This window comes from Verticillium dahliae, genomic scaffold (assembly GCF_000150675.1).
Source record: "Verticillium dahliae VdLs.17 supercont1.6 genomic scaffold, whole genome shotgun sequence".
NCBI lineage: Eukaryota > Fungi > Ascomycota > Sordariomycetes > Glomerellales > Plectosphaerellaceae > Verticillium > Verticillium dahliae.
This window is the reverse complement of record NW_009276926.1, coordinates 1,711,124-1,723,691: the sequence shown is the minus strand read 5'-3', so window position 1 is coordinate 1,723,691 and position 12,568 is coordinate 1,711,124. Positions and strand designations below refer to the sequence as shown.

The 12,568-nt window shown below is 52.0% G+C and overlaps 3 protein-coding genes across 3 annotated transcripts; all 3 read right to left on the bottom strand.

The window, feature by feature from the left end:
- Positions 1-596: 596 nt before the first annotated feature.
- Positions 597-2,932, bottom strand: VDAG_04074 (oligonucleotide transporter; the record flags this gene model as incomplete). The annotated part of the gene is made up of 6 exons (XM_009654158.1): positions 597-802; positions 872-1,089; positions 1,156-1,301; positions 1,373-2,492; positions 2,565-2,686; positions 2,786-2,932. The coding sequence occupies 6 exons, from the start codon at positions 2,930-2,932 to the stop codon at positions 597-599; spliced, it is 1,959 nt and encodes a 652-aa protein (XP_009652453.1).
- A 732-nt stretch (positions 2,933-3,664) lies between these two features.
- On the bottom strand, positions 3,665-8,290 carry VDAG_04073 (regulator of V-ATPase in vacuolar membrane protein). The gene is made up of 8 exons (XM_009654157.1): positions 8,066-8,290; positions 7,817-8,005; positions 5,465-7,756; positions 4,967-5,410; positions 4,661-4,907; positions 4,357-4,607; positions 4,074-4,302; positions 3,665-4,021 (listed from the first exon to the last, which is right to left on the bottom strand). The coding sequence occupies exons 1-8, from the start codon at positions 8,144-8,146 to the stop codon at positions 3,777-3,779; spliced, it is 3,978 nt and encodes a 1,325-aa protein (XP_009652452.1). The 5' UTR covers positions 8,147-8,290; the 3' UTR covers positions 3,665-3,776.
- A 312-nt stretch (positions 8,291-8,602) lies between these two features.
- On the bottom strand, positions 8,603-11,636 carry VDAG_04072 (uncharacterized protein; the record flags this gene model as incomplete). The annotated part of the gene is made up of 2 exons (XM_009654156.1): positions 8,603-11,486; positions 11,540-11,636. 2 exons carry the CDS (start codon positions 11,634-11,636, stop codon positions 8,659-8,661), a joined length of 2,925 nt encoding a protein of 974 aa, XP_009652451.1. The 3' UTR covers positions 8,603-8,658.
- Between the last annotated feature and the right edge of the window lie 932 nt (positions 11,637-12,568).

Sequence of the window (12,568 nt, the reverse complement as noted above, 5' to 3'; positions counted from 1 at the left end):
GGGGGAAAAGCAGGTCCTCTTACCTCCAGAACCCCAAGCGGTACCCTACGTTCACTATAACTCATCTTTCCCACAGCAAGCCAGCGAGAGCTGGTCATGAACTCACAGAGCTCCTAGGCTAATCTGCTCCACTTACCCACCTTAAGCTTTCACAGGCCAGTGAGTGCGGGCCAGCCCAAGACCAACCGACACAAGTCCGGATTTTCACCTTCATAGCTCAATTTCACCACCAATACATCGTTGTAACCACGATTCCAAATTGAAGAATCTACCACAACCGATACAGTGCGATGCACCGCTGGACTTTCTTGCCTGTTCTTGGCCTCTTTTTCTCAGCCCACAGATGTGCGGGTTAATTATCTGATCTACAGTTATCCTGGCAGATAAAGTGAAGAACCGTTCGCGCACTGATGAACCCAACCATGGACGTATGTATGGACAGGATGGCCTGGCATGAATCTTTACTTTTCGCAAGTTGGTCCTCCACACATTGGCTTCTCCTGATTCTGTCAAGACTTGACCATGGGCAGGTACCACGAGGGCCCGACTGCCGGATGCTGCAACTAGGAATGAGAAAAGGCAGCTAGAGACCCCATTCAGCCCGAAGGAGGCGTACTAAGAGTTTGCAGTATCAGATTTACGACGCTGAGGAATCCTTCGCCGAGGATGAACCCAGATGCAAGGACGATGAGAGACGTTTTGGATCGACCCTGTCCACTGCCGAACCGACCAGAGGACCAGTACCAGTTGAGTAGACCACCCAGAGCTCGCGCGAGCGTGAAAGACGGAACGTTATACATGCCTATGTCGATGTCAGTTATTGTCGGCCAACGTGGTCAGCCCTGTGGTCCATGGTTTTAGCCAAACATACCGACGGCAACAGCAATCCCGCCGGGGATGAATGGCCTCCAGCCCTTGTCAGGCGAAACAGCAGCCCTGATTGTAGTTGTAATTGCAAAGACAATACTGAAGCCAGTTGCCCACTCTCGCGCCATGTTTGGCAGGCCTTCGCCTGTCACCAATCTTGCTGTAAATATCCACACGTAAGCTGTCGGCACCTGCAGCAGGCTACCGGGAATTGGGTAGACGCTACACAGCGGATTAGTTCTTCTTGCATTTACCATCGAAAAATTGTAGGAAGTCCGGGATACTGACGCGGTATAAAGCCGATACACAAAAGCGCTCACTACGGCACCAGCCGTGGCCCCAATGATCTGACCGTAGAACTGCGCTTGTGGTTCCGCACCTAGCAAGTGTCCCGTCTTCAAGTCCTGCATCAGCTCCCCAGCTTGTAAAGCTCCCTTGACCCCTGTCAGTATAGGATCGGATTGGGCCCTTTCCAGACCAGCTGGTGAGTCTAGGAAATTCTTACCGCCTCGGAAACGGCACCGGCGACAAGGTTGATCAGAACACTGGTCTTGTGAGATTGTGGGATGATTATGGCGAAGAACAACTGTGCCAGCTTGCTGATTCCCGAAACCGGATTCAGATCGGTCTCACCAAGCGCTCTTACACCCATGATGCTGAGGACGAGTGCTAGTAGTACTGCAGCAACGTTGGCATAGAGTGGAACCAGATTGCCAAAGACAATGCGTACGGCAACTACGCACAGTACAATTGACGCGAAAAGACCGACTGTAACCGTCTTGCCGCCAACTTGTTGATCTGGCGGTGCGTCCTCCACATCCTCACCAACTGGAATGAGACGGTCCCGGGAACCGTCTCCAGATCCAGGAGACTCAGATGGTGTGTTTTGACCGGGGAGGGGATCGTTATCGTCGTAGTCTTCCGACTGGAGGGCGGAATATCTCCTTGAATACTGACGCGGACTACCTTTCGCCCACGACCAGACCCTACGCAAGCTGCTGCGTAGCGTGACGGAGGGCTTATTGGTGTCAAGGCGGGAGAACAGCGACCGAACGATCAGGTGTGCTAGGTTGACCACAGCATCTGCGAGCATAATGGCCAAAGAAGTCCATAGAATCCAGCCTTTACTGCCAGTTTCCCAGTCGCCGACCGCGCCCGGGGCCCAGCCCCGTGACTTAGCCAATGGCGACAAAACGCCCCAGCCGACAAGAGCACCTAGCAACATATGCAGTGTTGTTTCTGGGCCCATGATGATTCCTTGTCCAATATAGGCAGGGCTGGGATTAAGCGTCCATAGCCACGACTGAGCTATAGCGGTGCCAAAAATCGGGATGTTGCGGATGGAGGGAAAAAAGAATGTACAGAGTGTGTAGACCCCTGATACGACGAAGCATATCGCGAGCAGGCGCACGTTCTCCACCCAGGTCGTGGATGAAGCATCCTCTGAAGCATCATCAGTCTCGTCGTCAGCAGGTGGCACAAGGCTCGCAAAGCCACCAGCTGCCGGCGAGTCCACTTCGGACGATGTCGCCGGCTTGTCTTTGCCGTGGAGCACTCCGATGAGGACCGCCGTGCTGAAGCCACTTGGAAAACGTAGCCTTTCGCGAATGATGACTTGTCGTCGTCTAGTAAAATTCATGTCAGAGGAGGCGACTGCAAAAGCTTGGGCAAGATACGTGTCTTGTTTAACGGCTTACAGGGGCACAGCAAATACAACACCAAAGTAGCAGAGACCAAGAGACCACACAATGAGCTTCCATGCCTCGAGTGTGATGGGCCCCTGCTCTTCGGGCGTGAGGAGATAATTCATCGCCGGCAGCTTTCACGAGGTCAGCTGTCTCCGAACTGGTGTGGATATGGTTGGGAGCTGCCTGGGTCTAGGTTGCTTCACACAACAAGACAGGCAGACAAAACGTACCACTCCTACGAAACCGCAGCCCAGTGGCATGATAGCCATACTGCCAGCTACTGTTTGAACGAGAACATTCTCGACCGGACTGAATGGGAAACTTAGGTGGCGCGCAAATGACCGAAATAAACCAAAGCCCATCAAACTAGCCGGCATGGTCATGGTACTGACCCATCCCGTCTGCAGGCCAAAATACATGTTGGAGAAACAAATGACAAGGCCAACCGCAAGTCCTACGGCCACGCCTCGAAACGTGAAGCTGTGCCCATGGATTTGCGGCGGCACCTTTGCTCTGCGGCCTTCTGGGCTGCGAGGGCCAGGACTCGGCTCAGATACTGGAGGAAGCAAGCGTCGACGAGCGTCGTCGCTGTCGCTGCGAGCGGTGCCGTCCCGACGTGACATCATGTCTCGAGATGAATGAACACGCTGTTCAAAGAGCGTCGAATATGTTATACAAAAACCATGCTAACATGGATCGCAGGCAAGTTGAAAGAACGACGGTAGCTAGTGACGCAGATGTGTTAGAGTATGAGGTATGAGTAAGGTAAATGATGATAAATCACATTAGGTATTGGAGCAGGACAGGGCGCGTCACGACAAGTGCCGCCTGGGTCTCGTTGCACCCCACTTCTCAGTGCTAAGGGTACTGTACCTAACAAGCCTAGGTAGGTACCTACCTGACGTAGGTACCTTGGTAGGTGTACCTTTAGGGGGAGGTGGCCTAACCCGAAGCCGGTGACCTGTGGCACGACGGCATCATTTTCAAGGACGTAGGTGCTGACACCAGCCGAACAGGGGCTGTCATTCCCAACATAGGTACCAACCTAGGCAAGCTAGGTAGGCACTTGGAGTTTCCAGAACAAGGAGACTCAGCATCACAGGACATTCATCAAAATTTATCAAACTTCATCGTTCTCATGCTGTTTCTCCAATTACTCTCCCTGAGCATTCTGGCCATTGAAGGTTCTCACCCCAGACATCGTGAACCCACCACTGACGCTTAGAACCCGAAGCTGTCCAGCAGCGAGCTCGAGTCTGGCTCTTCAAACATTGTAGGTGGAGGTTGATGTCTCCCCGACTGTCCTTTTCCAGATTCCGCCATTCGTACCTCGTTGCGCAGGCTTGAAAAAGGCATGTCATCCACCACGAGAGAACTTCGCCTCCTCAGAAGCTTCAGCGGGTTGGCCTCGCCTCCGAGCAAGGCTCCTACCGTTGCTGTCGGCTGAGGGAACTCCCAGTTACGGACTGTTCGACACAAGTCAGAGCCAAACCTTTTTCTCGCTCGGGAAAAACTTACCAAGATCCAGACCAAGAAGATCACAGCCCATCCGATCGAACAGCTTGGCACTGTGAAGAACAAACTCCCATTCGATCCGAGGCGTTACTTTGGATGCTCCTCGAAGGGTCTGCAAGGTTTTCTGTCGAAGCTGCGAGTAGAGAACTACCAAGGCAGGGTCATCGGTCAGGAACAACTTAGACCTCAAGTCGGGTACGACCGGGGTCTCTAGAAGAGTGTACACGGGCGTCTGCCGCAACATGTCAGTCATGATTCGAAGTTTCCCTCAAGAACCGTGACTTACAATCAGCGACCTGACGGCCATATCTTTGCGACCGAGCATCCAAAACGCCCACGAGGCAAGCCAGCGATTCCCCTCGCGAGCTGCGACATTGAGGACTTCGTCCTCGAGGAGCTTCCGAAGGACTGGACCGCTATCGCCCTCATACACTCGGGCGATGGCAATAGCAAGTTGCAAGTCCTTGAGCTGGTGCAGACAAACATTGACAGCGTCTGTTAGATGGTCCGCCAAGAGAAAGAATGCCGCTGCATACTCTGTACTTCTTGTCAGTTTTCAGTGGTCAAACCGGTGCTCCATGTAGACGCACCAAATCTGCGCTTGCTCAACAGTGCGTATGCATTCTTCAGTGCCGTTGTTCGCCATTTCGGGTCTTCGAAGTTATTGGCCAGCAGGCGCTGCGTGGCGCCTTGCTCCTTGTTCCAGCTTGCCATGCGCCAAAGCCCTTGAAGCACAGTTTTCTTCTTCAGAGCTAAGTAGTAGAGACTGCAGTCAATCGGGTTTTTCATCTCGCTTTTGGTATACTCATTTCGAGCGATGATCTCGAACTGGGCCTTCTAAATATACGCATTATTGTCAGCTGCAAAAGTCAGGCGAAGAAACCACAGTGACCTACCATAGCATTAGTGTCAGTAAGCCACATGAACATACCACTTTCCCTGGCACTTTCCCAGAGAAGTGACCCATGATACTGTCGAATCACAAAATCCACCAGAATGTCCTGGCTGCCAGAATGAAATGCCCACACGATCTCCCGCCAAGAAATATTGATCTCGCTCATACGCCCTTTGCGCAAGGCGTGTTGGCGAAGGAAGAGCATGAACCTAGCGCCATCCTCGTCTAATGAGCGACGGTGTTTGTCGACCAAGCCTACACACTCAATGATGTCGGCTAGTTGCATCTGCTCTTGTCCTGACAACTGTGGGAGACCGACCTTGGTCAGTCGCTCATTAATAGCCGCAGCAACATCCTCCGTGAAGGTCTCTTGCATTGGATCATCCGAGGCACCGCGATTTAAATACGAATCGGATTGCTGCTTGACCACTTGTTTCGACGAAACCTAGTTACATGCATGTTAGAATTCAGTCATATCGAAGCTGGTCCCTGTACGCACCGTATCCATGTAAAACATATCGAGTTCCATGCCAAGATAGTCGTCAATTTGTTCGCCTGGAATGTGATACTTGAATGTTTGGTGTAGCGCGAGAAGGATCCGGTGTACCAAGGTAGTCTTTCCCGCCAATATACACTGGCTCAGAAACTGGGGATGAAATATCGGCAATGGCCCGTTGAGTCTTTGTACAGCCTCAAAAAGGTCCCAGACACCATCTTTTTTCTGTGGCAGCCTCAAGGTACTGACCTTGGAATCGGCGAGACCAAAGTTTCTCCCATAAATCAGCATCTGATTACCCGCACCGACAACGAGATGGCCGTCTCCAAGCCAAGCAGAGTCACCGATTGGATGAGGAGTTAGCTCGCGTATGCTAATTTCTCTGATCGGAGCCCAGGCAGGGCCTTTATTGAGGTAGTCAAAACGCATTTGCGATAACAAGACAACCCGATGTTGGAAGCCAACAGCCAGAATGGACTGGGAATCTGGGGTTGAAGTCCAGTCGAGGTCTCTGATCGTGTGGTGGGCCTCGTAGTCTTGGGAAAACTCAAGGCGGGCACCACCAATATCCCAGATGGATAACTGCGATCGCGAAGAATCAACGAGGGCTGCTTTTTTGAGCGTGCTGCCGCTCACGAGCGCTGGGTTCGCAAGACCAGTCTCCGAACAACAGGTTGACAGCCACTCTACGCGCTTATCAGTGTTGTCAATGCGGGCTGTCCAAAAATCAACACGGCCTGACTGAGTGTAGGAAATGGCAACGTCCTTGGCAAATACATCCAAGAAACCAGTCGTAATCGGGGAAGACCCTGCGGGATCAACAGGCAACACATAAGCAAGCCCCTCAATATTTTGCAGCTCAAATCTGCAGAACTCCATGAGGGTCGCTTCACGCGAGCCCCCTTGAGACGCTGCATCTGGCGCCATATATGGTGGCAAGTCGAGTTGCCACACAATGCCCTTCTGCTCTGAGGTGATTGTGGCGATATGGACAGTTCTATAGTCGTCTCGATGCTGTCTTGGTAATATCAGGAGGCACAGAGGCTTTCCAGAGAGCTCATAGGGCTGGTGGCACATTGCAATCGCCTTTTGACGGCGACAGTCCCATACGGAAATTGTTCCATGCTTCAGGAACACAACAAATCGACCTTTCCGAAGGACACATATGCGGTGTATGTGACCCGCCTCCGGTACGACGCTTTGCCGGGATAGTCCAGAGGTCGCTCTGCCCCCAGAATGTGTCCAGACAACGCTCTCTCCATCAGCCGTCCTTGATACGACTGATCGCCCGCTGTAATTGCGAACTATTTTCTCAATCGGTGACGAATGGCCGGACCAAGTACATCGATGATCAAATTGATGGCAAGCAAGATTAGGGTCGATTAAATCCACCAGGTCAGTCTCGAAAATGCGGATCCTGCCATTGAACTCATGGACTAAGATTCGGAGACGACCCGTGTCGCGAGCGCAGTATGCCTGGACTTCAACATGAAGATCGTGCGCTATAGAAGGAAAGTCCTCCCGCGGGGTAAAGTCCTGTGAGTTGATGTGCGCGACGCTGGTTACTTTGAGCTTCTGTGATCTGGAGCCGACATTCTCTAAAGCCAAGGCTGAAATGGTGTCCCCATCGCCGAGAACAAAGCAAAATTCTGGGTTCCTATTCGCCACCCCGATCAGACGCTGCACGGCCGCCTCTGGCAGTTGCTCACCCGACGGGCGCCCCTGAACCGCTTTTTCGGCGGCAGCAGCAACTTCTCTCCCATCAAGGATAAACAACGCCGGGGCCGAAGAGAGCTTGGACGCTGACCTTAAGGCTTGACCCTCTACAGACCAGGCAAGGTCCACCTGTGCCCACAAGTGGAGTTGCTGGTTCGAGTGAGAGTCGGACCCTGTCCAGATTCGAAGAACGAAGTCAGTACATGTGGTGTACAGAATGTTGTCGATTGTTTGTTCTGTATGATACGGTTTGCGCCAACGGATATTCGTCACCAAGTCGGGATGAGGTAGACACGCAAGGTCGAAACAGACCTCATCAGCACCATAGGTAAGCCTTCGCCAAACCTTAACGATTGTATCGTAGAATCCAATGACGGCGATATAGGCAGAGTCGAAGGAAAGCTGTGCAGACTTCGCGTCATTTGGCAGTGCCTTCTCCCAGAAACACGACGGGGCTGCCGAGGTTGTAAGGTATAAACGAAGGGTAGATGCGGCGACAAGAAGCTCTTCTGAAGCTCCCCATGATAGACAAGGATCTGTTTCGCTTGTTTGGATTAGGAACGACGACTGCAGTCCCCACTTGATCCAGACTATCTGTCAGCTTTAGAGAAACAAGCAGTGAAAGTGGTCGGCACAAACCTTGAGTGCGTCCTCTGCGTGTCCCAAAGGCTTGTAGACTCGAACGGCTGACTTCGTGCATGTTGCTATTTTCCCCGAAAATTCGTCAAATGCTACAGCAAGAAGAGCTGCTTCGTCTTCGTCATAGACTGTTTGGACAAGTTGTTCAGGCCCGTCGAGGATGGCGAAGGCGTTGCCCGTGATGTATACCTGTCGCAATGACGTTAGAGCGAAAGCGCCTAGCCATGCATACTCAGTCATGATACTCACAGTATATTGCCTTGATCCCCAGAAGCCTGTCGCCAAAGCTTGGAGCCCGGACCTGGGTCTCCCTGGTAGGATACCTCTCATCCTATACGTTGCTGCATCGAAGTCGCATGGCTATCGAACTGGAACTCTGTGGAATGATCGAGTGTGGGTGCCAGGTAAGAGATCAAATCAGAACGCGATGCTAAAAGAGAGCTGTTGTTGTTGTTGTTGTTGTCAAGGTCCTGCAAAGCCTCCAGTGACAAGGCTTCTGAATCAGATCAATTCAACCGCGTGAACTCTTGTCGTGCTTTAGCTTATGTGGGTGCTCGGTGCATGTCTACAGGCTGGCTACTTCGGTACATCCCTAGGTAGGTTCCTACCTAGGTGTCTACATGCGTAAAGGTACCGAGAGGGATGACGCCACCTTGCAGCTTCGGGGTGCACGCTTATATGCATAAAATATGTCAAAGACAATGTATGGGCCCAGCTACTCCCACGACAAGAGAACCACCATAGCTACTTTCGTTGTGATGGCCCGCTTGGACTAAGAACAATGCTGCTTTTCAAAATCATATATCACTACTTCTCTAACGGGGTATCGTCAAACCAAATCATTATCCTGGTCGCCTGCGTCTTCTCTGTTCCGCAATGCGTCGTGCCTCAATCGCGGACAGTCGCGGTGTGCCTCTGATTGACAAGTGCGCCGACTGATTCAACTGTGACATTCGCGCATTGGCGACGTAACGTCCGCGAAGCTCACGCTCAAAAGGTGTCGAAAGTGGTGCTAGAGGTGTTGTTGTAGGCAGCCGTGCGAGTGATCCTTCAAACTCGATCCGTCGTGTTGGAGTACTGATCACGTCTCCCATTTCATCCAACTCTGAAGTTGGCTGCTCCGAAAAGTCCTCTTCCACATCTCCAGGCCAAACTCGACTACCCAAGAATGATGATGCAGCTGTTTGACCAGATCGGGCCTTTGACCACAGTACTGAGTCCTGAACACGGCTGCCACGCGATAGACCATAGGAAGACGCCGCAAGGGACATGGGCTCGGGCGCATGAAGCGTCTCACCTTGTGATTTCCAACGCGTCAGGATCCGACGGACAGACTTCCTGGTGTTCTTCTCAGTAACGTCCGTAACAATATACAGCTGCGAGTGTAGTTGGACCGAGACAGATCGCCATTTGTTCCATACTTTGGACTTCAGCCCCAGAGCCCACGTGTTGGAGGCCTCATGCTCGACCAGACGTTGACCCTCCAAGGAGACAGTCCACTCATTCAACCAGATGTCATGCATATAAGCTGGTGATTCCATTGCTTGTTGCAAATGACACTGGTGTTGCCAAGATGCAAGAGTCTTACGGATGCAACTGCAGTTCGCATGGCGCTCCTCCGATTTCGTGGCACATACCACGACATCAATATACCGCACGCTGGCCCTCCACTGCGAGAGTTTGTTCCTTGCTATCAGTGCCTTGTGACGCCACCTGCAACGAACATAGGCTCTTTGCACAGACGATGACCATCGTGGCACGGCTTGTTTCCACGTCTGGAGCATTTTGGTATATCCAAGATACACCCGTGCTCGATGCGCCCACTGACCAAGCTCGGTGTCCCTGTCTCCGATTGTGAACCAGCGCATCAAAGTTCGGTGGGCGCATTGTTGAGTGGCGTGGATTGAGGCGTGATAGAGGGCAGCACCATCGGTGACTGCGGCACGTCGCCAGGTCTTGAGTACATCACTCATGAAGACACGCTGATGAAAGCGACTAGCAGCGTCCTCCGGGGCCAGCAAAAAGCCCCGACTGGCGCTCGGTGATTGAGATTGGGCCAGACCATGTCTAGTTGCCATGCCTTCGTCCTGTCTGAGATCACGCCAGCGGCGGAGCAGCGCGTTGATGCTTCGAAATTGCAATTCGTCCTGGAGCTGGCGACCACGTACTACGAGAGTCCAGAGTCGTAGAGCCTCGAATATATACAAACAGCGTTGAAAGCGAACTGCTGTTTCTCGATGGGCCCCTTCCCAGTCATACAAGGTCTGGAGCCTTGTGAAGGTGTTGAGGTGTTGAGCTCGATTCGCTAGGTCCAGCAGACCTCTTCTTTGATGACAGTGGCCTTGCCACTGCTGCAGCATACGGCTTGTCATCCTTGAAAGTATTGATTGCGGCCTGGGAAGATGCGCATTTATTGTTGCCGTTCTAGTTGTCCATTTGTTCATCACTCGTTGTAGTAGCCGTCGCTCATACTCTCCACGTCGGTTCTGCGCAGCTGTTACTGTGTGGGATGAAAGACTCGACCAAGCGGCCACGTGTTTATGCACTGCCTTCTGGTGCCGTGTCTTTTTACTCTCGGCTGCGTCTACAACCCAAGGAGAGAAGTACCTGATCCGTAAGATGTGTCGCCGTGCGATAGCCGCACGCTCAAGCTTCTCGTCGGAAAAAACAGCCCAGTGAGAAATGGCTCTGGTCAATTGCAGAAGAACCCAGGCTCTGGAAGCTCTTCTCTTAAGACGATGGTAAGAATCATCAGGACGTATATCATCAAGATTAGCCTGGAGATGGTGGGATCGTGGGACAGGAGGCTTATTGGCTTGCCAATAAGCAGCTCTATTGTGGCTCTCCTCCTCGTGGGGGATGGGATGCTGGGTAGCATAATTCTTATCGGAAATACCAGAAAGATGTTGCCTTGTGTTCGAAGCCTTTGACCAGTCGAAGGTGATGTGAGCAGAAGGCCGTGGAGGGGTCGGTGATCGCATTCGGACGGGAAGGCGTCGAACTTCTTGAACTGCATCACGGCCCAAATCAATGGCAGGGTTGGTGGTTTTGGGTGAGCTTATAGACTTATCGGCTGATGTGGATTCGTTGTGAGAACCATGCTGGATGGCCATTTGCTCTCCTGGCAACTCGAGACTGCGTACTCGAAGCTCAGGCACGACATATCCATGGTTTAGTCTCGTAGGGTCTGTTTCCAGACGCTGCGAAACCAGAGCAGGGTCCGAGCCATGGTCTGGTATAACAGAGATGTTTGAACCTCTGCTACGTATGCTCCTAGCAATATTCTTGTACTGAGTATCGGTGGGATCGTCTGGAGAATTCCAAGCTGCGATATCAGTAGGTCCAGTGTCGCGTACGTCGAGTTGATCGGCGCGAACATGCGACGATGCAGCGGAAGACATGGTGGCACTATCCGAGTCGATTTCGAGCTCAATTCCCATCCGGAGCAGGACATCTCGACAACTGTCCAGCAGGGAACCTACCCCACGTTCTCCTCCTATCCGAAAGACCAGCCGTGAGAGATGATGATCTTCTTCAGGATCGATGCCATAGAGAGGTAACACCTCATCGTATGCGCTGAAAAGAGCATTTGTTGCCAACTGTTCCCCTTCGGGTAAGTTGCTGAGTATTTCCTGCGCCCTGGAGACGACACTGTAAAGGATTTCGATGTCTAGCGAAAGTAGTTAATAAACGGTTGAACCAAAGGTTCGACTTGCTCCGTACCATCGTTGCTATAGTACGCATCCGGAACTTGGGATAACGGTGGACTGGCAATGCCCTCAAAGGGAGCTTGCGCTGAGCGCGGCGACAGCGGTGGCATGTGAATCAGCACCGGAAAATGACATGCTAGTTCGTCAATACATGTAGCTTGTAGAAGGACAGGCAGTGCCGCCACCCTCACAGACACCCTGTCGATTCCGAGGGCAGTTTTGTCATGGAGAAAAGCGCATTTGCGGTCAAGAAAGAAACGGAGTGGTGAGTCTATGAGCTAGGTCGGGGTTTGTAGCTAATGTGAAGCTGGTGCGCGATCGAGCGCCTTGGAAAGAGAGTACATCTCGATGTTGCAGTCGCGAATTCCAGACCCAGGCGCGTCGTGGGCTGTCGCGACGTGCAGAACGCGGCCATCCAATCGTGTTGGGACTTAGCGGGGTCGCATCTACTACCCAGGTAAGGTACCTTGAGTAAGGTACCTAGGTAGGTACCCGATCAGATATCTAAGCTTATTAGCCCACCCCATGCCAACCGTTATTTGCATCACCTCTCAATGCATCACCTCTCAATGCATCACCTCTCAATGGCACGTGCGGCTCAACTACCTTAGGAACCTAGGTAGACCAGTCATTTATTTGTGCGACATCGTCACACGACAATTTGCGCATGAGTGAAGCCTACGTCGCCTTCTTTCTACGATTTGCTTTGAGCCAATCCTTACTTCGACACTGGTTACGTGGAGCAAACACAAACGATGCCTAGTCGGACGAGGCCTATACAGAAGGTTGCTCTGGCAGTCTCCCATTGTAGCGCGGAGGTAAGTGAGGTTAGGAGAAACGCAAGTTTCACAGCAAGTTGATACAGTACTAGATATCTGTATACGGCAAATGTATCGTCTCCGATTACAACGCCGTTCACAAGGATAAGTGCTTGAAAGAATTTATGAAGCTGAAGAATTGTTACCTAGTGAGTGGCTTCCCCGATTCACTTCTTTCGATGGCCACACCTATTTATAGATGTGTATATCTATATATATTCCTT